The sequence below is a fragment of the Ciconia boyciana genome, chromosome 4, assembly GCF_034638445.1.
Source record: "Ciconia boyciana chromosome 4, ASM3463844v1, whole genome shotgun sequence".
Classification (NCBI taxonomy): Eukaryota; Metazoa; Chordata; class Aves; order Ciconiiformes; family Ciconiidae; genus Ciconia; species Ciconia boyciana.
In genome coordinates this window covers 7,945,629-7,967,550 of record NC_132937.1, presented here as the reverse complement: position 1 = coordinate 7,967,550, position 21,922 = coordinate 7,945,629, and the positions used below count along the sequence as shown (strand labels likewise).

General features: G+C 40.3%; 1 protein-coding gene across 1 annotated transcript in view; it reads left to right on the top strand.

Moving 5' to 3' along the window:
• The window catches only part of LOC140651122 (BDNF/NT-3 growth factors receptor-like), a 209,422-nt gene that overhangs the window by 38,809 nt on the left and 148,691 nt on the right, over positions 1-21,922 (top strand). Inside the window, exons 7-10 of the mRNA XM_072860241.1 lie at positions 6,801-6,937; positions 9,929-10,061; positions 11,548-11,847; positions 16,665-16,697. Coding sequence (XP_072716342.1) covers positions 6,801-6,937; positions 9,929-10,061; positions 11,548-11,847; positions 16,665-16,697 — 603 coding nt within the window. The remainder of the gene's footprint in view (positions 1-6,800; positions 6,938-9,928; positions 10,062-11,547; positions 11,848-16,664; positions 16,698-21,922) is intronic.

The window sequence follows — 21,922 nt, the reverse complement described above, 5'->3', positions numbered from 1 at the left end:
TACTCTTCACCTGGCCCATATCCCTCAAGATTGTGAATTCCACCAGGGCATGATCACTGCAGCCCTGGCTGCCACCAATCTTGACCCATATAATTAGTTCATCTGTGTTGGTAAGCAACAGGTCCAGTAATGCTTCTCCTCTGGTTGGGCTGTCTATCACCTGGATTAAGAAGTTATCCTCGATGCACTCCAAGAGTCTCCTGGACTGCTTACAGCTTGCTGTGCTACTTTTCCAGCAGATGTCAGGGTGATTGAAGTCCCCCAGCAGGATCAGGGCCTGCGAGCGTGATGCTTCCTGTAGCTGAAGTAAGAATGCTTCGTCAACAGGCTCCCCTTGATCGGGGCGGCCTGTAGTAAACACCAACCACGAGGTTTCCTTTGTTGGCATGGCCCCTAATTTTTACCCATAAGCTCTCGACCTGTTCATTGCTGTTTTTCAAAGACAGCTCTGTGCAGTCAATCCATTCCTTTACATAGAGGGCAACCCCTGCCCCTCCAGCTCCTCCTGTTTGTTACCCATGCTGCATGCATTGGTATAGAGGCACTTCAGCTGGGCTATCAACCATGTCACCTTTTTAGAGGAACACACCCTAATTCCTTTGAGGCATTTCATAGTTGTTTCCCTGTTGGTTCCTAATACATCAGCATCCCCTGGCTCTTCTCTTTTGCTCAAAATTCTATCCCTTTCCCCTGCTAAATCTGTTCATTAATGAGCTGATTAAAGGCTAGTTACAATTTAGATGCCATCAACTTTGTGATTTCTGTTGTTGGCATTTAAAGTTAGGTGTGTTCAATAACTAGAAGATCCTTCCCAAGTGCAATATTAAAAGTGTCAATCAATTGTTATGATGTTTGCAGCACTATTTTTTCCAACTGCGTTTGGAATGTATTTATGTATGATGAAAATTGCTGGATCCTTTTAAATTTTAAAGTCACACTTAATTACTACGTCAAAGGTTTTTAAGTTGCATCTACCACAATAGTATTATTAGAGCCTTCTGTGTAGAGAAATGATGTGCTTTATTTTTGCTGTTTTCACAGCATTTGCTGGTTGTCCGTACAGTGTGGCCACCCAGACTTTCCTCTTTCTTGTTTCCGGCTGGTAAATAGCATTAGAAAATCTAGAAAGAGAAGTAAATACTTTGTTCACATTACTATTTCTGTAAGTGATGGCTTGGGGGAGAGAATCAGAAGAGCAAAAGTAAGAAAACTCGTGGGTTGAGATAAGAACAGTTTAATAATTGGAACAACAACAAAAAAATAATGATAAATTGTAATGAGAAGGAAAACAACAAGAGAGGAACAAAACCCAGGGATAAAAAAGTGTTACAACTCCCAAAAAGTGGCCAACTCCCCCCAGTTTATATACTGAGCATGATGCCATATGGTATGGAATAGCCCTTTGGTCAGTTTGGATCAACTGTCCTGGCTGTGCCCCCTCCCAGCTTCTTGTGCACCTGGCAGAGCATGGGAAGCTGAAAAGTCCTTGACTAGTGTAAACATTACTTAGCAACAACTAAAACATCAGTGTGTTATCAACGTTATTCTCATACTAAATCCAAAACACAGCATTATACCAGCTACTAGGAAAAAAATTAACTCTATCCCAGCAGAAACCAGTACAGTCATTGTGGAATTCCCGTCTGTGCATGGTGAAAATATGAGTCATTGCCTAGCAATGCTTGACAGTTTTCACTGTAATGTCCTCAGCCATCAGTTTGCACTAATGATGGTCTGTGAAAGTAAATAGCCCACCTACTTAGTGTTTTACTTCTGAAGCCTGACATAATATTTAGAGAGACTCAGTTGACATAAATGAGTCCACACACACACACACACACCCCTTGCCTTTTGTTGTGTCCATTTGTGCTGGAGTGAATGGAAGTGACTGCTTATTCTAATCCAGAGCTGCCTATTCCCTGGAACAAAGCGTTATTGATTTGAATATGTGTCGTGGTTTAACCCAGCTGGCAGCTAAGCCCCACTCGCCTACTCCTCTCACAGTGGGATGGGGGAGAGAATTGGAAGGGTAAAATTGAGAAAACTCATGGGTTGAGATAAAGACAGGTAAAGCAAAAGCAAAACAAGGAATTAATTCACTCCTTCCCGTGGGCAGGCAGGTGTTCAGCCATCTCCAGGAAAGCAGGCCTCCATCACGTGTAACGGTGACTTGGGAAGACAAACGCCATCACTCCGAACGTCCCCCCTTCCTCCCCGTGGCTTTTATTGCTGAGCATGACATCATATGGTATGGAATATCCCTTTGGTCAGCTGGGGTCAGCTGTCCCAGCTGTCTCCTCTCCCAACTTCTTGTGCACCCCCAGCCTACTCACTGGCAGGACAGTGTGAGAAGCAGGAGAGGCCTTGATGCTGTGTAAGCACTGCTCAGCAATAGCTAAAACATCAGTGTGTTAACACTGTTTTCATCACAAATCCAAAACATAGCCCCATACTAGCTACTATGAAGAAAATGAACTCTATCCCAGCCAAAACCAGTACAATATGAAAACAGGTTTTCTGTATGCAGTGAAATAATGTAGCTATTATACACCTATGCACAATGAAAGGCATTGGTTTTAGTGTACACTTCTTATACATCTACTAAACTGCGTAACTGTCTATGTTAGAATTTAAAATTCTTAGTAGCAAGGTCTGTTCTCCCTTTTTTGAAGAGATTGAAAAGCTTTAGATAGGTTATTGAGAAAAAAGGGACATGAGAAAAATAAATAAAACAGTGGTCTTAAAAAGATCATTCAGAAACTTTCTTTTCCCTGTCCTATCTGAACAGGGAATGAACAATGAATTTGAACAGAGACAAATTTCAGAACTGATATAAGGAAATACTATTGCATGCAGTCTGGATAATATGCCTATGAAATTCATTGCTCCAGAAAGCTGAAAATTATGTCATGGCTATCTTGCGTGATCTTCTTATGCTACCATCTAAACTTACTGTGCTGGCAGTATACAAAACTATGCAAACCTATTGTCTGATTGCTTATATCGATTGCTGTGTATAAAGTCCTTTAAAATGTGCATCCATATCAACAGAAGTGGTAGTCATCTAAAAAACCTGTGTTTAAACAAATTAAGGTATGAATAAATGCAGCTGGATTAGAAATCTTTTTAATTGTGTAGGTGTTAAAATGCTACTGATTCATATAAATGATCTCACACTACACTGAACGCACGTATTGAACATATGTTTCTGTTAGGGAACATTAGGGGTTTTTTATATGCAATTATTTGTCAGTACAGGTTTTGCTGCTTGGTCTCACTACTTTACTCCTAAGTCCAGTGAATCACCTTTTCTAGATATGTCTTATGCTAATATCTTCTTTTTCCAAGCAGAGCTCAACTAGTGTGTGTTCTGCTGTGGCGCAGTCTGGGTACCACTTGAAAAAGAAGCCAAAATGGTCTTGCATTAAAGTTCACCAACACAAAATATCCAACCAGAAAAATTAATCCCAAAGCAATTATTTTATGTGTTTCTTACCCACCTCTTATGACTGGGAAAGGGAATAAAACAAAATGCACACAATAATGTGATTGTTATATGTCTACTTTTTTGCTGCAAGAATTTCTGCAAGATCTTGCAACTGGTTTCTAGCCTAACTTTACAACTCTATAGAATAATAAGCACCATTATTTTATAACCTTCTGGCAGGGTACAAGCAAAATATAGCTGTTTCCCTCAGATATATAACACCAAAATGTTAGCAGAAATTGTGTGGACTTGCACAGCAAGCAGACTTAGTCCTGAGTAGTAGTGCCAGGGAGAAGAGGGGAGTCTTAATCTCTTTCCAAGTTTAGATCTGGCAAGAGCAGTTGGAACAGTTTTCAGAGGTGGTGTGGAAGGGTAACTTTATAAAGCAAATGATCTCATTACTTCTCTCCCTGTTCCCTAATCAGGATAATTAATAGCCAAATGTTCCCTAAGATTTGTTTTATTTCTTGCCAAGCTAGTTGACAGACACTGCTGAGATTTGAATTCACAGTAGGTGAGAGCAGATGGCTACCTTTGCTAACAGATTACTGCATGAAGGCCTACAAACCATCCAGCTTTGTCTTAAAGTTCAACATATGATTTATAAAGTGAACATAATAGAAGAAATCCATGACACCTATATTGGGAATCACATTACAGCACTGCTTAAAGCACTAGAAGTGCTGAAGTAGTTATTGTATATTTGTGCCGATTTTCAAATCTTATTATAGGCAAGAAAGCATAGCATGGCAAATGATTTGTCTTTTCTTTGGTATTACTTCCTCTCATTTCAATTTATTGAACTAATTAAACTTAAAGAGAGATTTCCAATATATATAGCTTTTATTGAACTTCTAGAAAACATATTAACGTGTTACAATTCGTACTAATCAGATGGTTAATTGTTTGTATGGGACTTTTTACATTTAAAAAAAAAATCCCTTTGCTAAACTTCTAAACCTGCAAGTAGATGATGAAACTACTATACTCTAAGTAAAAAAAAAAGGGGGGGGGGGGAAGAAAGAGAAGCATTTTTTCAGGAAAAGAAAAGTCATCAAAAGATAATACATTGGGGTGGGTTGACCTTGGCTGGCCACCAGGTACCCACCAAGCTGCTCTATGACTCCCCCTCCATCAATGGGACAGGGGGAGTAAATATGATGAAAAACTTGTGGGTTGAGATAAGGACAGGGAGATCACTCAGCAATTACCATCATGGGCAAAACAGGCTCAACTTGGGGAAATTAATTTAAATTATTGCCAATTAATTGTAACAGAGTAGGATAGTGAGAAATGAAACAAAACTAAAAACACCTTCCCCCCATCCCTCCCTTCTTCCCAGGCTGAACTTCACTCCTAATTTTTCTACCTTCTACCCCCTGAGCAGCGCAGGGGGGATGGGAAGTGGAGGTTACGGTCAGTTCATAACGCTTTGTCTCTGACGCTCCTTCCTCCTCACGCTCTTCCCCTGCTCCAGCGTGGGGTCCCTCCCATGGGATACAGTCCTTCACAAACTGCTCCAACGTGGGTCTTTCCCACAGGCTGCAGTTCTTCATGAACTGCTCCAGTGTGGGTCCCCTGTGGGGCCACAGGTCCTGCCAGAAAACCTGCTCCTGCATGGGCTCCTCTTCACGGGCTGCAGCTTCCTTCAGGGCATATCCACTTGCTCCGGCGTGGGGTCCTCCATGGGCTACAGGGTGGATATCTGCTCCACCATGGTCCTCCATGGGCTGCAGGGGGACAACCTGCCTCACCATGGTCTTCACCACAGGCTGCAGGGAATCTCTGCTCTGGCACCTGGAGCACCTCCTCCCCCTCCTTCTTCACTGAACTTGGTGTTTGCAGAGTTGTTTCTCTCACATTTTTTCCTCAGTCCTCTCTCTCACAGCTGCTGCACAGCGGTTTTTACCCTTTCTTAAATATGTTATCATGGAGGCACCACCAGTGTCACTGCTTGGCTCAGCTTTGGCCAGCAGCAGGTCCATCTTGGAGCCTGCTGGAACTGGCTCTGTCTGACATGGGAGCAGCTTCTGGTGTCTTCTCACAAAAGCCACCCCTGCAGCCCTCCACTACCAAAACCTTGCCACGTAAACCCGATATATACATATATATCTAGCACAGCAAATAAGCTCTGTTATTTGAGAGGTTAAATTGCAAGTCAAACTTGCCCAGAACTGTTGATGAGAAATGCCTCATAATTGAGGGTAAGGATTCTTACAATGTGTAGGAACTCCAAATGATGAGTATCTCTGAAGAAATATCCAGCATGTTATTTAATTATTTGCTATGCAAATAAATATGATGTGAGGTCTTGCATGCCTAAAGTCTTTTGACATTCCTGGCAATATTTTTGAAGAGGGTTAGCTTCAAAGTAGTCTATAACGTGTTGGGTTTTTGGAAGCACTCAGCATATTAGTGCTGTTACTCTTTTGAAAGTTCCCATTGCTTTGGGTGCTGAAGAATGAGAAAAATGAGATATTAAGTAGTTTATAGATTTGTGAGATGGTGGGAGAATCCTGGCTCTTGCAAAAGCTAGACTGGCTTACTGGTGAGTGGTACCATCTTGCAGCTTTTCTTCTTTCCCTCTTTTTTGAAGGCAATAGCTAAGTCTGCTGAAGTGCCCTGGATAGCAGCTCTGTGCAGTTGCTGATCCTCTCTTCTGTCCTTTCTCTCCTCTGGTTTGATCTATTCAGGGCTTTGTTTCCCTCTTGTGCACTTTGTACTTGAAGATCTAGGTTTTGCTCTGCTGTCTATGAGCTCTCTGTATGAGAGGGAGGGCTTCAGTCTCTTATGTGATACCATGGGGTAATGGGATTTTCATGTTAACTGTAGTAGAGAATAGTGGGAATACCACAATGTCAATTAGTCCCTGGAAAATAGAGATTTCATTGCAACTGCTACAACAGAGACAGATTAAATTTCCTGTGTTAAAAAATGGAGGGAATTTTTTTTTTAAGTTAAAACCTGAAGTTAGGATAACTACTATTTGCCCACCTGAAACATTTCCCTCTATAATTAGCTTAATGTGTTTCCACATGCTAGAATGTTTCCTTTGGATGTGAAACGAAGGAGGCCCAAAAAATTTCATGTAGCATCTTAAGGATTGTATATATCTCCAGCAATGCTGTTTGTACTCCCTTCCTGAACAATAACTGACCACAGTGAATTTTAAGTAAGCAGTGGTTTTGATTGCATTTATACATTTCCAATAGAACTGAGCAGTATCTATTTCTGGCAAACACAAATATCCATGTGGTGGGGTTTTTTTGGGTGTGTTGTGTTTTTTTTTTTTTTTTTTTTGCTTGTATCATAGACTTGCCCTCAGCAAACCTAAGCAATTACAACATCACCGTGGTGGAAGGAAAGAGCATCACATTGTACTGTGATACTACTGGAGGGCCGCCCCCTAATGTATCCTGGGTGCTCACTAATCTTGTTTCAAACCATGAGGTAAGTTTCATGTTCAAATACGTGGCAATTCAGAGACAAGACATCTGCCAAAGGATGAAGTAAAGCCTTGTCTCTATCTTTAATTAACTTTTTATAAAAAATATGAAACAGGTAAATTAGTAAATTAATTAACATTAATTTAAATAATAAAAGTAATTAATTAACATTAGTAAATTAATGTTAGGATTACATTTATTTTCCAGTTACTTTAAATCCATGGTGACTGCTGCAGTGCTTTTGGAAAATGGCAAACATTCATTCCTTGAGAAACTGATTTGCACTTAAGTTTTTGGATGTTCTTTTGTAAATGAGAGTGCTGTAATTTCATGGAAGTAATGTAGCGAATCAGGATACTGAAGCTTAAGTACTTTCTTATTATCACAAATACCTGCATAGAGAGAACAAGTCCAATCTACTCTAATTGTGAGAAAAGCTTTGTCTCTCAAATTTTATTTTTTTTTTTAGGCCAAAAGCTTGGTGTGCTGGAACTTTGGTTGTAAATATTAATTACTTTGTGGTTTGTTTCATTTTCCTTTAACAAAACAAAATAACAAGAGAGTCATGAAAGTCAAAGTTAAGGTTTTACTACGTCAAAATTTTCTTATGAAGTATGAAAATGTTTCCTCAACCCATCCAGACAGTGGGAATTTTGTTTCCTGAGATCCTGGTATTCTGTGTACCTGCCTTAGACTGTGTGTGCAGTGGAGATATACTGATTAAGTTCTTTCTGATGGAGATATTGATAAGGAGAAGCATTTAAGCAGGTCTTCAACATGCAGCTGTTGACCTCCTAAATTGCCATTATTTACACTGTGCAAGACCCTCTGTTATTTACAGTATTATGGCATCAGCTCCCCTGCATTCATGAGAGTACAGACTGCCTAAAGCTTTCTGGTCTGTACAAAGTGTAGGATGTGTACTTCCAAAACTGTTTCTGCAGTATGGAAGAGACAGGACCTCTGGGGTCTCTTAACCTCTGCACTTTCTTCACTGAGGTCATTACATTAGGCTTATGTAGAATTTGACTAGCCTGTCTTTCAGCTTTCATAAGAGCTTTTCAGAGCTCTAGTTTGATTTTTAAACTTTTCTCTAATGTGTAAAACTACCCAAATGCGTCAGTTATCAACAAGAACAAGAAATTAAAACAGTTTGAGGAATTTATGCAGTTGTGTTTTTTTATTTTTCTATTTCTTTTTTTTTTGAGTCACGAGCCAAGACAAATGTGAGATACTGTTCAAAAAGTAAGATCACCTCATTTTTTAACCTTCCTCTTTCAAATGCCATGTTCAGTTTGCTTCGAGCTTTCCTGAAAAGCCTTTTTATCCTGACATAACTTTGTGAGAGGGGCTTATAATATAGCTGTAGAGCACAGTAGTCTTTTCAGTAGCAGAAGAATGAGTGCCTTTTAAAGCTCATTTGCCATTCACAACTTTCCTTTTCTGTGAGCGTTGGTTTTGGTTTCCTTTTTCTGACTTCCATATCTTTGTTTCTGCCTCCCTTTTCTTAACCTCCTACGCTGCTTCTGCCTGATTTTCTTTCCTGTTTTACAAGGAAAAAATGTTAGCAAAAGTGAAAACCAAACTTCAGTCCTGCAACATTAACCACATGCTCAGCTTTCATGCTGATGTATAAGTTGGTTAATGTCAGTTAGACTTTTCTTGCTATATGTTTCAGCCTGAACCTGCAATTGAAGCCCTGTGCTTTGACTCCTGCTTTGAGGACTGCTCACCTCTGAGAGTTGCACATGGAGAAATGTGAATCGGGGTGTTGGCTTTTCCACTCCTCCTGTCCCAGTGTCACAGTGAAATCAATGGGACGTTTGACTTAAGTGGAGTTAAGGTGTCATCTTGATGTTTAAAATTCTGGTCCTGCAATCCTGTATGCAGGAGTGTCCCCACATGTCCCCATTGTCTACCACTGGAAGTCACTGTGGTTTTACAGGTGCAGCATATCATTTCCTTGTGTTCTGTGCAGCATCAAAGCATATGTGTACAATAAGTACCCCAAAAGGCATTTTTTAAACAATCATCCTAATTGTTGTTTATTTTCTAAATTTGTTTTGGTTCCTTTCCTTTTTAATAAAATAATCTTGCATTTTATGAAAAATTCAAGTATGGAAATAGTAATTATTTGGCTGTCATTTTAAGGACCTCATTTAAGATAACAGAGGCTTTAACAACTAGCTTTGCTAGCTGGTATTATTTTCTTTTTAATCTTTGTAATTACTTTTTGCTTTGTTTTTGTAATTAATTTTTGTAATTTACTTTATGCAGTGTAGCATAGCTGCATATTTAATATAGCATTTAATGCACTGAACTTTCTGTAAATCATAATTCTTACCTCAATTAGCCTGTGCTCAAGCACAGTAAAACAGCACTTGGGCAGTAGTTCAGTTAGTAGAAGGGACATACTCTCTTGTGGATGGTTCCATGATAGCAAGAAGCTTTTAAGAGACATTTGGCTAAGGAGGAGGGAGAAGACATGTTGTTGTCAAGGTGCAGTAGAGCTCAGAAGGCAGTAGTAGAAGAGATGTCAAGCTAAGTGTAAATGAAAGAGATAAAAGGAAGAGTAAAGCAAGGACTGAACAGAATATAGGAGGGAATAAAAAGATTAAAGAGATTAGAGATAGACCATAGAAATCAATCATGAAACTGAGGAGAGGGATAAGCAAGGGAATGGGTGCAGAAAAAACATTTGTGTAGAGAGAAAGAGGTGTCAAAAGAAGGGAGAAACAGAAAGTGACATGGTGGAAAACTGAATGAGTTTTTGGGGCTTTGCATCCACCACTACCGATGGTTACAATTGGTTCTGTAGGTGTTTTGCATCTGTTTGGATAAGACACCAAAGTAATGCTTTGATTAAATACAGTTTGATACAGCTAAAAGGAAGGGAAAATGGAAAATGCTGTTGAACTGTGGCCAATGGTACCCCCTCTCTCCATTGTTTCTTTATGCCATATTTGGCACATCCATATTTTTTGATCATTTGTAGAGTGACACAAGTAAGAATCCTGCCTCGCTAACCATAAAGAACGTTTCATCTGTGGACAGTGGACTGTGGATTTCTTGCATAGCAGAGAATATTGTGGGAGAGGACCAAGCCTCTGCCGAGCTCACAGTATTCTGTACGTAAGCAGGCTAAACCACATTGGCAATAACTATTTTGGGTATAAATATTTGTTGGGCACACAGATTATTGAAACAGAAACACCCTTTAAGCATGTGAACTATCTATTGCAGTTAATTCTGGGAATAGCCCAACAAGCAGTTGTTATTTTTACCTTTTTCTGCTCTGAGTTCTTCTGCAAAAATTATGTTTCTAAATGCTTTATCTTCCAGTCTGAGCAATCTGTAAGTAAATGTCTGAAACCCCAAATACTCAGTGGTACTGTCAGTGTGAACAGGTTTGTAATGGTGTGCATATACATACATGCTTAGGAATTAAGAAACATGAATGCATCAAAAGTCATAGAAATTATTTATAATAAACTACAAATGTTAAAGTTTTTTTTTAACTAAACCAACAATTGCTTTGTTCAAAAATTAACACACTTGCATCATTTGTTCTGCCAGATGTAAATTTATTTGTCATAGCTTTGAATAATTATTTGTCAGGGCCAAGGAAGGGGGAAGGGACATGTAGTATAGAAGCATTGGCTTCTTAGATCTGAGATTCCAGCCTGAATTCATTTTATGTGAAATATGTTTTCACAAGTTGCAACTCTCTGTTTAATCGAAGATGGGAATGGAACACTTTAGATGGAAAATTTTTTTCAGCATGTGCTCATGACAGTAAACTTGAGAAATCACTCTAGAAGCACTTAAAATGTTTTGTAGGTAGAAATTAGATATGTAATAGCTATGAAAAGGGACATAAACTAGAAATGTTTGAACAGTGTAAATGAGATTGTGAGATTGGCACTGTTATGAGTGATAAAAGGGAGTATAACTAGATGAAATTGGATGCAGTTAAGAATGAATATCAAGGAAAATTTTCTAACAGCGAAATAACGTGCAAGGTGTTGGAATAGTCTCCTGAGGGAAACAGAAGTCTGTAAACTTGAGGCATTTAGCATGTTTGAACAAAGAATGAGAAAATGTATAGTAGAAAATGGTCCTTCCCTGACAGAAGAATCCAGGGAATGAAATCAGCTGTTCTGGTTTTGATTCTTTTAAAGAAGTCACCTGAAAGTTTGGATTCGTAGATGAATATATTTCCAGTACTACTTGCTTTTGGCTGACTTTTAAATATTTTTCATACTGTTTTGTTCCTTCAGCACTCCTCTGTGCCATTTTTTCAGCACAGTAAAACTAAAATTTCCCTATCTCCCTTCTCAGTGATCTGGTAACTGAACTTTCCACACCTTGCAGAGTAAGTGATTTAATGGGGGTTCACACTTTATCTGAAACTAGTTTGTTTTGTTTCTTTCTAAAGAATGGCTTCATTTCAGTTGTGAGCACAGTACCCAAGGCAGAGCAGGTGCGCTTCCTGTATGAGTATCCTCCAAATAGGTATAATTCCTTCAAGTAGCGTATTTTAGCACTGATAACCTGAGAAAAAAAGACGTTTGGGATATTCTGATGTTCTTCACTCTTTTTTTCCCAATATAGTTGCACCAAATATCACATTTATTGAATCTCCAACCCCGGACCACCACTGGTGTATTCCATTCACTGTGAAAGGGAACCCTAAGCCCACATTGCAGTGGTTCTATGAAGGGGCTATACTGAATGAGTCTGAATACATCTGTACTAAAATACATGTTATCAATCAAAGTGAATACCACGGCTGCCTTCAGCTGGACAACCCTACCCATCTGAACAATGGTGCTTATACCTTACTAGCAAAGAACGAGTACGGAGAGGATGAAAAATGGGTTAATGCTCATTTCATGTCAGTGCCTGGAGATGGTGAGTATAGTTTTTTTTACGTTAGCAATTGCAAATTGACAAGAATGTGGAGACAGTGCTCCTGGCCAGCTTACCTATTTTGGAGGAAGCTTTTTATACGCATGATTTTTCTCTGAATGAATGTCTTCAAGATTAGTTGTAAAACAATATTTTTTTTAACATTTTCTTCTTCTTTATTGCTTTTCAAGGGAGGCCATGCTAGTGCTCGCTAAATCCTCCCTTTGAGTAACCATCCTCGGTGCCATTTAAGGCTAGTAAAAGATTGCTGTTTCTGAAGTGTTTTCTTTAGCCTCAGTTCTGATCCTGGAAAGCACTGAGTACCAATTCAGTCACTCTGCAAGTTTTCTACACTGTGTACAAGTGCAACTAGGCAGTGTATCCAAGGGCACAGGGAGTATGCCTATATAGTATCTAGTGCATTGATGCAAAATCAGTAATGCAGTCTAGTGAGTTGATGATAATATATTGTGTAGGACACTAGAGGGAGCTGGATAGAAAACAAGTAACCCAGAGGCAGGATGGACCAGCTCTCAGGTCCTCACAGGCATTTAGACATCCAATTCCCATTCATTTCGGTGGAAGTTGGGCATCTACATGCCTAGGAACATCTGTGCTCAAGATGGTTATCTTCAAATGTATGCATCTTATGCTGCTCTAAAGGCTCCAGGTCAGACCTCCTAAATGCTATGTGAGCAGTCTCAAGGTGGACTAATTCACTGAACTGCAGGGACTACTGTAAGTAGTTAATGTACATTGTGGTTTGATCTTTTCCCACATCTTCAAAACTATATTTGAAGTGACTATAAGAATATGAAGGCGTACATGTAAGTGCATTGCTGTATGTGAAAAAAATGAGTGGACCTTGAGTGGAAATATAGGTGTGGTTTTGTGCAAATAATTGCAGAATCATATCTGAAAATATGAGCATGTGTATACCTTTGGCTTTTTAACCATGGGATAGAAATAGCCTCCCTCTTTTTTGAAACAGCAATATGCAGTGCTAATGTTATGTGATAGAAAAAATGTGAATATTTAAATTCCCTCTCCTACATTGTAGGCTACAGACAGTAAAAATATGGTCTGTACTTAACATTTGTTCCTATCAGCTCAGCCTGCTATAGGGAGAGAGATGGCAAGTCTTTTTCTTTCCCACCCTTAGAAAGAGAAGGTGAAGAGCTGATATAATTGGGCTCTATTTTCTCCTGCTGTTCTTAGTAGCTCCTCTCTTCTTTTTTCTCTACAGTTCTTCCTTAAATAGACTCATTACAGAAACATGTTATGGTTTCAGGCATCCTTTAATGCTACATTATAACAGTTCAGTAAAACAGTTCACCTCATAGATATTCTGTATACAATGGAAGTTCCCTTACACTCTGATTATTTAATATGAATTTGGCTTCATTTTCTTAACAGAATAACAGTGCATCTAATACATTTATATGAATTTATCATTTTTTTCTTTTAATGTTCCATTTTTCTTTTGTGCTTGTCCCCTGTAAGCTGAAGATTTCCCAGTTGTGGCCTTTTAAATTAAAGGTATCCTCCCAATTAGAAAGATAGCATTATTTATTTGTTCCTTCATTTATATAAACATATGCATTATAAGTCTCCAAGATAATCTATGTTGTGTTCAAACTGGACTACATACAGACAGGATGTAACTGCATTATAAATCAGTTTGTGTATAGGGGATGGCACCAAACCAGTCTTAAAAATTAACAGCAAGGGAAATGACTTATCTAGTTAGCCTCCTCAATGTTGTTTTTATTAGTGGGGCTTTTTCCTGTAAGACTTATGGTACTGAGCTTTAGAATATTCCACAACATTGTTGTCTCCTCCATTGAAGCTGGCATAAAAGTAAATGTTAAAAAACTAGCATCCTCTATGCATTGTATTACTTTTTTTTCTTTTTTTTTTTACTATTACTATTTAAAGCACTGCCAGGATCTTTCAGGCTTTTTTCAGATCTTCTTTTTCAGATCTTTCAGGCTTTTTCAGTGCTGTCGTTACTGTGTAGTATCTCCTTTTTGGCCCACATATCATACAATGAAGCATAAAGATTAGGCCCATGCTCTGTTATTATGTTCATTTCCATGCCTTCATGACTGAATTAAATACCAGCCCTGATGTTTCATGGGGTGGGGTATCCTGACTGAGCTTTGAACTGATTCTCTGGTTATTAAATCACTTACAGGCAAATGCACTGAAGATAAAAACAAAAGCAAATTAAAAAAACCTTCACCTATAAACTATATGTCTATTTAAAATAAATACAACAAAGTCTGAAGCATGTTGTATCATCAACAGCCTAATACTCTACTTTCAAAGTTGCATCAAGCATGATGAAGACAGGATTTGTGCTAACGTGCTCTCAGCTTCCAGCATGCTACTTAAAGAACATTTTTCAAGGGATGGAGGATGCAAGCATAAAGGAGAGGAAAGCATGTACCACAGTGGGATTTGGGTCAAGTTAATGATATCACAGTTAATGTTATAAATTAAAAGTTTGTTTAAAATACTGAGGTCTGGGGGAACAAATTTCACATTCTGTTAGCTAGATTTTTAACTAGTTTTAATCTGCTAATCTTCATGGATTCCAGTGAAGCTGTTCTTGCTGAGGATAATTTGACTATTTGAGACTACGTTGCAGCAAACGCTAAGCAATAAACAGCTGTGTTTTATTCCAGAGGCTGTTTCCGTAATTGATCCATAACACCTAATGAGTACTGGAGAGATTTTTACCAATAATAACAACTATTTTTAAGTAAAATCATTAATCTACCAGCCCTCTACTCTAAAATTCAGCTGAAGGAATTCAAGTCATGTAGTATCTTGTCATAGTATAATAATATGTTAGATATGCATAGTAGCATCCTGCTGGTTTGGCATAATAACACGTGACTATGTTGCACAAGTATTTTTTTGGGTTGAGTCTTTTGCTGCTGCTTTATTTTGAAAATGTCAACTTTATAAAGAAAGAAGCAAGCAAACCAAATGTAGTTGAGGCAGTTTATAAAGATGAGTGAATAGTATACATCTGTAATATTTTATTTGCACAACAACCTGTTCTAACAGGGACCAAAACAACAATGCTGTTCTTTGCATTAAAAATAATTGCATGTAAACATGCAAAATTACTGTGGTAAAGTTTCATGTTAAAATAGATTGAACCAGTGTTTTGATGATGTTTTTATGTAAGGAATACTACATAGAAATTTGGGGTTGGTCCGACTTCTTGATTTTTTCAACTTTATTTCAAGTGAAGTATTTAGTTATATAAAAATAAAAGGTATTTGAATGGAATAGATGACTTCCTGGTTTATATGCCCCTAGCAGGAATTACAGGTTAAACCAATCTGATTATTTTATCCCATTTCCAGTAAACAGTAATAAAAATGTTGTCATTTAACTCGGGAGTAAAGGCCTAGGAAGTTTGGGGTTTTTTTCTTCAGATTATGAGAAGTAGGACTCATACAGAAGGTAAACTGGTTCTTTCATCAGCTGAATGTTTTATACTGGAAAAACTGAATCCATTAAGGTTTATGGACAAAAAACCCTGGTCAGAACTTGCTTGAGGACAGATAGTAGTAAACACTTATTTCACTTGTTATTTATTTCTGCAGATTGACATGACCATTCTCATGGGGTCTCTTAATCTATATCTCTGGGTACTAGAATATCTTCAAATGCATTTAAAAATGAACCTAATTATCTGCTGCCATTTTGCAAATAGGTTGCAACTAATTTTATATTTTCAGCAGAGATTCTCATGCTGTTGAAATAAACAGAAACAACTGTGTTCTGGTCATAATTCACAGTGGCTTTATGCCAGTGTAATGTTACTGGTATGGAATTACTGTATGGTACTATAAACAGAATTATGCTTTTTGAAGTTTGAGTCATCTTTAGAGGTTTTAACTATCTATTAATTTTATTACCAAACCAACAACAAAAAAGAGTAAATATACTACATAAGGCATGCTATAAATACATTATAGACCAGGATGAACGGGCATGTTGAAATATAACACAAGTATCTTTTGAAGCATGAATAGACTAATAGTATACTAACTTCAGTGTGTGTTATACTCACATGTGTGCTTAGCCTTACATATGTGCAGTAATTGGAAAAAGCTGCAAACTGGAACTAGTAACATTTAGAAAAGTATATACTAGACAGGTATCCACTTTGCTTGTGTAAAGGCTGGCTTCTCTAGTTTCTTTGCATATGGGAAATCTTATTCTTTCAATAAGAGTTCTGTCTGTGGATCAGGTATGCAGCTGGCTTCTTGGGAGCATCCTCTAACAGCATCCTTTAGCCTTTAATTTGCCACAATGCTGCAGCTCTAAACCAGTTGGTTCTCTCAGTGATTTAACTGCAAATTTTTTGACCAGGTAAAAGTCAGTTATTGTAACTCCCACTGAAGTCTGCTTCCACTTAATGTCAGGGAGAATTTTACCATTGATTTTCAATAAGAATAGTTACTGTTGCACTTATTCCAGATATACATTAGCAGCAGAGGAAAATTTTGCCCATTTGGTAAATATGCCTGCTTTTACTAGAGCAAATGCCCTGTGTATTATCTGTTTCACATGAAGCAAAGTGTTAACGTTTAGGATAGCTCTAAAATAATTGTAAATTAAACTACAATATATTGATGTTGCTTTGCATTCGTGTAGGTACTGACCATTGCTATTGCAAATAACATGTAAGTTCTTAAAAAAAATCCTAAAGAAACTCTTATTCTTCCAGCATTTGCAATCTATTTACAAAGGCTTTTTCTTTCTGTGTTTTTTTTTCTCTTCTCCATGCACAGGTAGTGGCCCAATTGTGGATCCAGACGTTTATGGTATATATTTGATTTTATTTTTCTTTTCTTTTAATGATAGAAATAAAGGAACTCAAACCAATAAAAGATTGAATGTCAGGCTCAGTTAAACTGAAATGGCACATAACACAATTCTAAAAGGCACTTTGTATTGTTGGTTCTTTTCCTGACTTATATTATTTAAGATAAATGAGGGCAATTTTTAATTACGCTGCTGCTTTTGATTCAGATTAGCATAAATCCACTGCTACTGATGGTTACAATTGGTACTGTAGGGTGACAACTGCCTGATGTAGCATGCAGGCATGAGATTTTGTGAACCTTCCAGAGGCATTTCTTGGAGGAAAGAGAGTTCATTATTTCTCCTTATATAACTTACTTACTTTTTCAGGGATGATTCCATACTTGTTTTGCCTCCAAAAATGTACCCCTAAATTCCCCTTAAAAATGAGTTTGGCACAAGTGAGTTTTCCTGTAGATAATTTTTCTCTGTCCTCTCATTTGTACCTTCCTTTATTCTCTCTTGCATAAGCAGAACATCAACTCAGTGATATCTGAGAGAAGATTTGATTACACAGTGTTCAAGTTATTTTTTAGTTAAGCAAAATATTTTAGGCTATACCTATTGAAAGCCAATGTGCATTATAATAGAAGCTGCAAACTGAAAAACAACTGTCTAGTTCTACATAATAGTTCTGCTATACTTCTGCTGAGCATGAAAGTACATCCTAACCAACACATTCAAAACACCCTTTAGCTTCCAGCAGAAGCTGGATCCTGTTTGGAGTACTTTTATTTGGACAAAATAGCCCATGAATCAAGTTTCCTTAAGCTGATTTAAATGTTGTTACTCTGATTCCATGTCATTGAACTTCAACAAATGTGCATTTGAAGCATCAATTTGGCTTTAAGTGCTTAGAAATACTAAAGCATAGCTTCCCCTCCCTCTCTTCCCAATTTTTTTTTTTTTGAGGGGGAGGAAGAAGTGATGGTTTGCACAGTTCTCCTACATGTAGAATCATATAGTCATAGAATTGTTTAGGTTGAAAAAGACCTTTAAGATCATCAAGTCCAACCGTTAACCTAACACTGCCAAGTCCACCACTAAACCATGTCCCTAAGCACCACATCTACACGTCTTTTAAATACCTGCAGGGATGGTGACTCAACCACTTCCCTGGACAGCCTGTTCCAATGCTTGATAACCCTTTCAGTGAAGAAATTTTTCCTAATATCCAATCTAAACCTCCCCTGGCGTAACTTGAGGCCGTTTCCTCTCGTCCTATCCCTTGTTACTTGGGAGAAGAGACTGACAACCCACCTCGCTACAACCTCCTTTCAGGTAGTTGTAGAGAGCGATAAGATCTCCCCTGAGCCTCCTTTTCTCCAGGCTAAACAACCCCAGTTCCCTCAGCCTCTCCTCATAAGACTTGTGCTCTAGACCCTTCACCAGCTTCGTTGCCCTTCTTTGGACACACTCCAGCACCTCAATGTCTCTCTTGTAGTGAGGGGCCCAAAACTAAACACAGTATTCAAGGCGCGGTCTCACCAGTGCTGAGTACAGGGGGACAATCACTTCCCTAGTCCTGCTGGCCACACTGTTTCTGATACAAGCCAGGGTGCCATTGGCCTTCTTGGCCACCTGGGCACACTGCTGGCTCATATTCAGCTGGCTGTCAACCAACACCCCCAGGTCCTTCTCTGCCGGGCAGCTTTCCAGCCACTCTTCCCCAAGCCTGTAGTGTTGCATGGGGTTGTTGTGACCAAAATGCAGGAGTCGGCACTTAGCCTTGTTGAACCTCATACAGTTGGCCTCGGCCCATCGATCCAGCCTGTCCAGGTCCCTCTGTGGAGCCTTCCTACCCTCAAGCAGATCAACACTCCTGCACAACTTGGTGTCATCTGCAAACTTACTGAGGGTGCACTCGATCCCTTCATCCAGATCATTGATAAAGATATTAAACAGGACTGGCCCCAACACAGAGCCCTGGGGAACACCGCTTGTGACCGGCCGCCAACTGGATTTAACTCCGATAACCACCACCATTTGGGCCCAGCCATCCAGCCAGTTTTTTACCCAGCGAAGAGTATGCCTGTCCAAGCCACGAGCAGCCAGTTTCTCCAGGAGAATGCTGTGGGAGACAGTCTCAAAGGCTTTACTAAAGTCCAGGTAAACAACATCCACAGCCTTTCCCTCATCCACTAGGTGGGTCACCTTGTCATAGAAGGAGATCAGGTTAGTCAAGCAGGACCTACCTTTCATAAACCCATGCTGGCTGGGCCTGATCACCTGGTTGTCCTGCTGTGTGATGGCACTCAGGATGATCTGCTCCATAACCTTCCCTGGCACCGAGGTCAGGCTGACAGGCCTGTAGTTCCCCGGATCCTCCTTCTGGCCCTTCTTGTAGATGGGCGTCACATTTGCTACCCTCCAGTCAACTGGGACCTCCCTGGTTAGCCAGGACTGCTGATAAAGGATTGAAAGTGGCTTGGTGAGCACTTCTGCCAGCTCCCTCAGTACCCTTGGGTGGATCCCATCCGGCCCCATAGATTTCTGTGTGTCTAAGTGGTGTAGCAGGTTGCTAACCATTTCCCCTTGGATTATGGGGGCTTCATTCTGCTCTCCATCCCTGTCCTCCATCTCAGGGGGCTGGGTAACCGGAGAACAACTGGTCTTACTCTTAAAGACTGAGGCAAAGAAGGCATTAAGTACCTCAACCTTTTCCTCATCCTTTTGTCACTATGTTTCCCCCGCATCCAATAAAGGATGGAGATTCTCCTTAGCCCTCCTTTTGTTGCTAATGTATTTATAGAAACCTTTTTTACTGTCTTTTATGGCAGTAGACAGATTAAGTTCTAGTTGGGCTTTGGCCCTTCTAATTTTCTCCCTGCATAGCCTCATGACATCTTTGTAGTCCTCCTGAGTTGCCTGCCCCTTCTTCCAAAGGTCATAAACTCTCCTTTTTTTCCTGAGTTCCAGCCAAAGCCCTCTCTTCAGCCAGGCCGGTCGTCTTCCCTGCCAGCTCGTCTTTTGGCACATGGGAACGGCCTGCTCCTGCGCCTTTAAGATTTCCTTCCTGAAGAATGTCCAGCCTTCCTGGACTCCTTTGCCCTTCAGGATTGCTTCCCAAGGGACTCTGTCAACCAGGCCCCTAAACAGGCCAAAGTCTACCCTCTGGAGGTCCAAGGTAGCAGTTCTGCTAACCCCCCTCCTTACTTCTCCGAGAATCAAAAACTCTGTCATTTCATGATCACTCTGCCCAAGACGGCCTCCAACCATCACATCACCCACAAGTCCTTCTCTGTTCGTGAACAAGAGGTCCAGCGGGGTGCCTTCCCTAGTTGACTCCCTCACCAGCTGTGTCAGGAAGTTATCTGCCACACACTCCAGGAACCTCCTAGACTGTTTCCTCTGCGCTGTATTGTATTTCCAGCAGACACCTGGTAAGTTGAAGTCCCTCAGGAGAACAAGGGCTAGCGATCGTGAGGCTTCTCCCAGCTGTTTACAGAATATTTCATCTGTCTCTTCATCCTGGTTGGGTGGTCAATAACAGACTCCCACCATGATATCTGCCTTGTTGGCCTTTCCCCTGATTCTTACTGATAAACCCTCGACCCTTTCATCACCATTGTCAAGCTCTAGAGAGTCAAACCACTCCCTAACGTACAGGGCTACCCCATCGCCTCTCCTTCCTTGCCTGTCCCTTCTGAAGAGTTTATAGCCATCTGTTGCAGCACTCCAGTTGTGTGAGTCATCCCACTGTATTTCCGTGATGGCAACTATATCATAAACTATATAGTTTCATATATCATGTTGAGCTTCTCATCAACCAACACCCCCAAGTCCTTCTCCTCAGGGCTGCTCTCAATCCGTTTTCTGCCCAGCTTGTATTTGTGCTCGGGATTGCCCCGACCCGTCTGCAGGACCTTGCACTTGGCCTTGTTCAACTTCATGAGGTTCACATGGGCCCACCTCTCAAGCCTGTCAAGGTTCCTCTGGATGGCATCCCTTCCCTCCAGCGTGTCGACTGCACCACACAGCTTGGTGTCGTCGGCAAACTTGCTGAGGGTGTACTCAATCCCACTGTCCATGTCACTGACAAAGATGTTAAACAGTGCTGGTCTCAATACTGACCCCTGAGGAATGCCACTCGTCACTGGTCTCTACTTGGACATTGAGCCATTGACCGCAACTCTTTGAGTGCAACCATCCAGCCGTGTGGTCCATCTGTCAAATCCATGTGTCTCCAATTTAGAGACAAGGATGTCATGTGGGACAGTGTCAAATGCTTTGCAGAAGTCCAGGTAGTTGCTCTTCCCTTATCCACCAATGCTGTAACCCTGTCATAGAAGGCTACCAAATTTGTCGGGCACGATTTGCCCTTAGTGAAGCCATGTTGGCTGTAACCAATCACCTCCTTATTTTCCATGTGCCTTAGCATAGTTTCCAGGAGGATCTGCTCCATGATCTTACCAGGCACAGAGGTGAGGCTGACTGGCCTGTATTTCCCTGGGTCTTCCTGTTTTCCCTTTTTAAAAATGGGGGTTATGTTTCCCCTTTTCCAGTCTCTGGGAACTTCACCGGACTGCCATGACTTCTCAAATATGATGGAGAGTGGCTTAGCAACTTCATCCACCAGTTCCCTCAGGACCCGCGGATGCATCTCATCAGGTCCCATGGACTTGTGCACCTTCAGGTTCCTTAGATGGTCTTGAACCTGATCTTCTCCTACAGTGGGCGGTTCTTCATTCTCCCAGTCCCTGCCTTTGCCTTCTGCGACTTGGGCGGTGTGGCTTGAACACTTGCCAGTGAAGACTGAGGCAAAAAAAGTCATTGAGTACCTCAGCCTTCTCCATATCCTGGGTAACCAGGTCTCCCGTTTCCTTCCAGAGAGGGCCCACATTTTCTCTATTCTTCCTTTTATCACAGACGTACCTATAGAAGCTTTTCTTGTTGCCCTTGACATCCCTGGCCAGATTTAATTCTATCAGGGCTTTAGCTTTCCTAACCTGATCCCTGGCTGCTCGGACAATTTCTCTGTATTCATCCTAGGCTACCTGTCCTTGCTTCCACCCTTTGTAGGCTTCCTTTTTGTGTTTTAGTTTGTCCAGGAGCTCCTTATTCATCCATGCAGGCCTCCTGGCATTTTTGCCTGACTTCCTCTTTGTTGGGATGCATCTCTCCTGAGCTTGGAGGAGGTGATTCTTGAATATTAACTAGCTTTCTTGGGCCCCTCTTCCCTCCA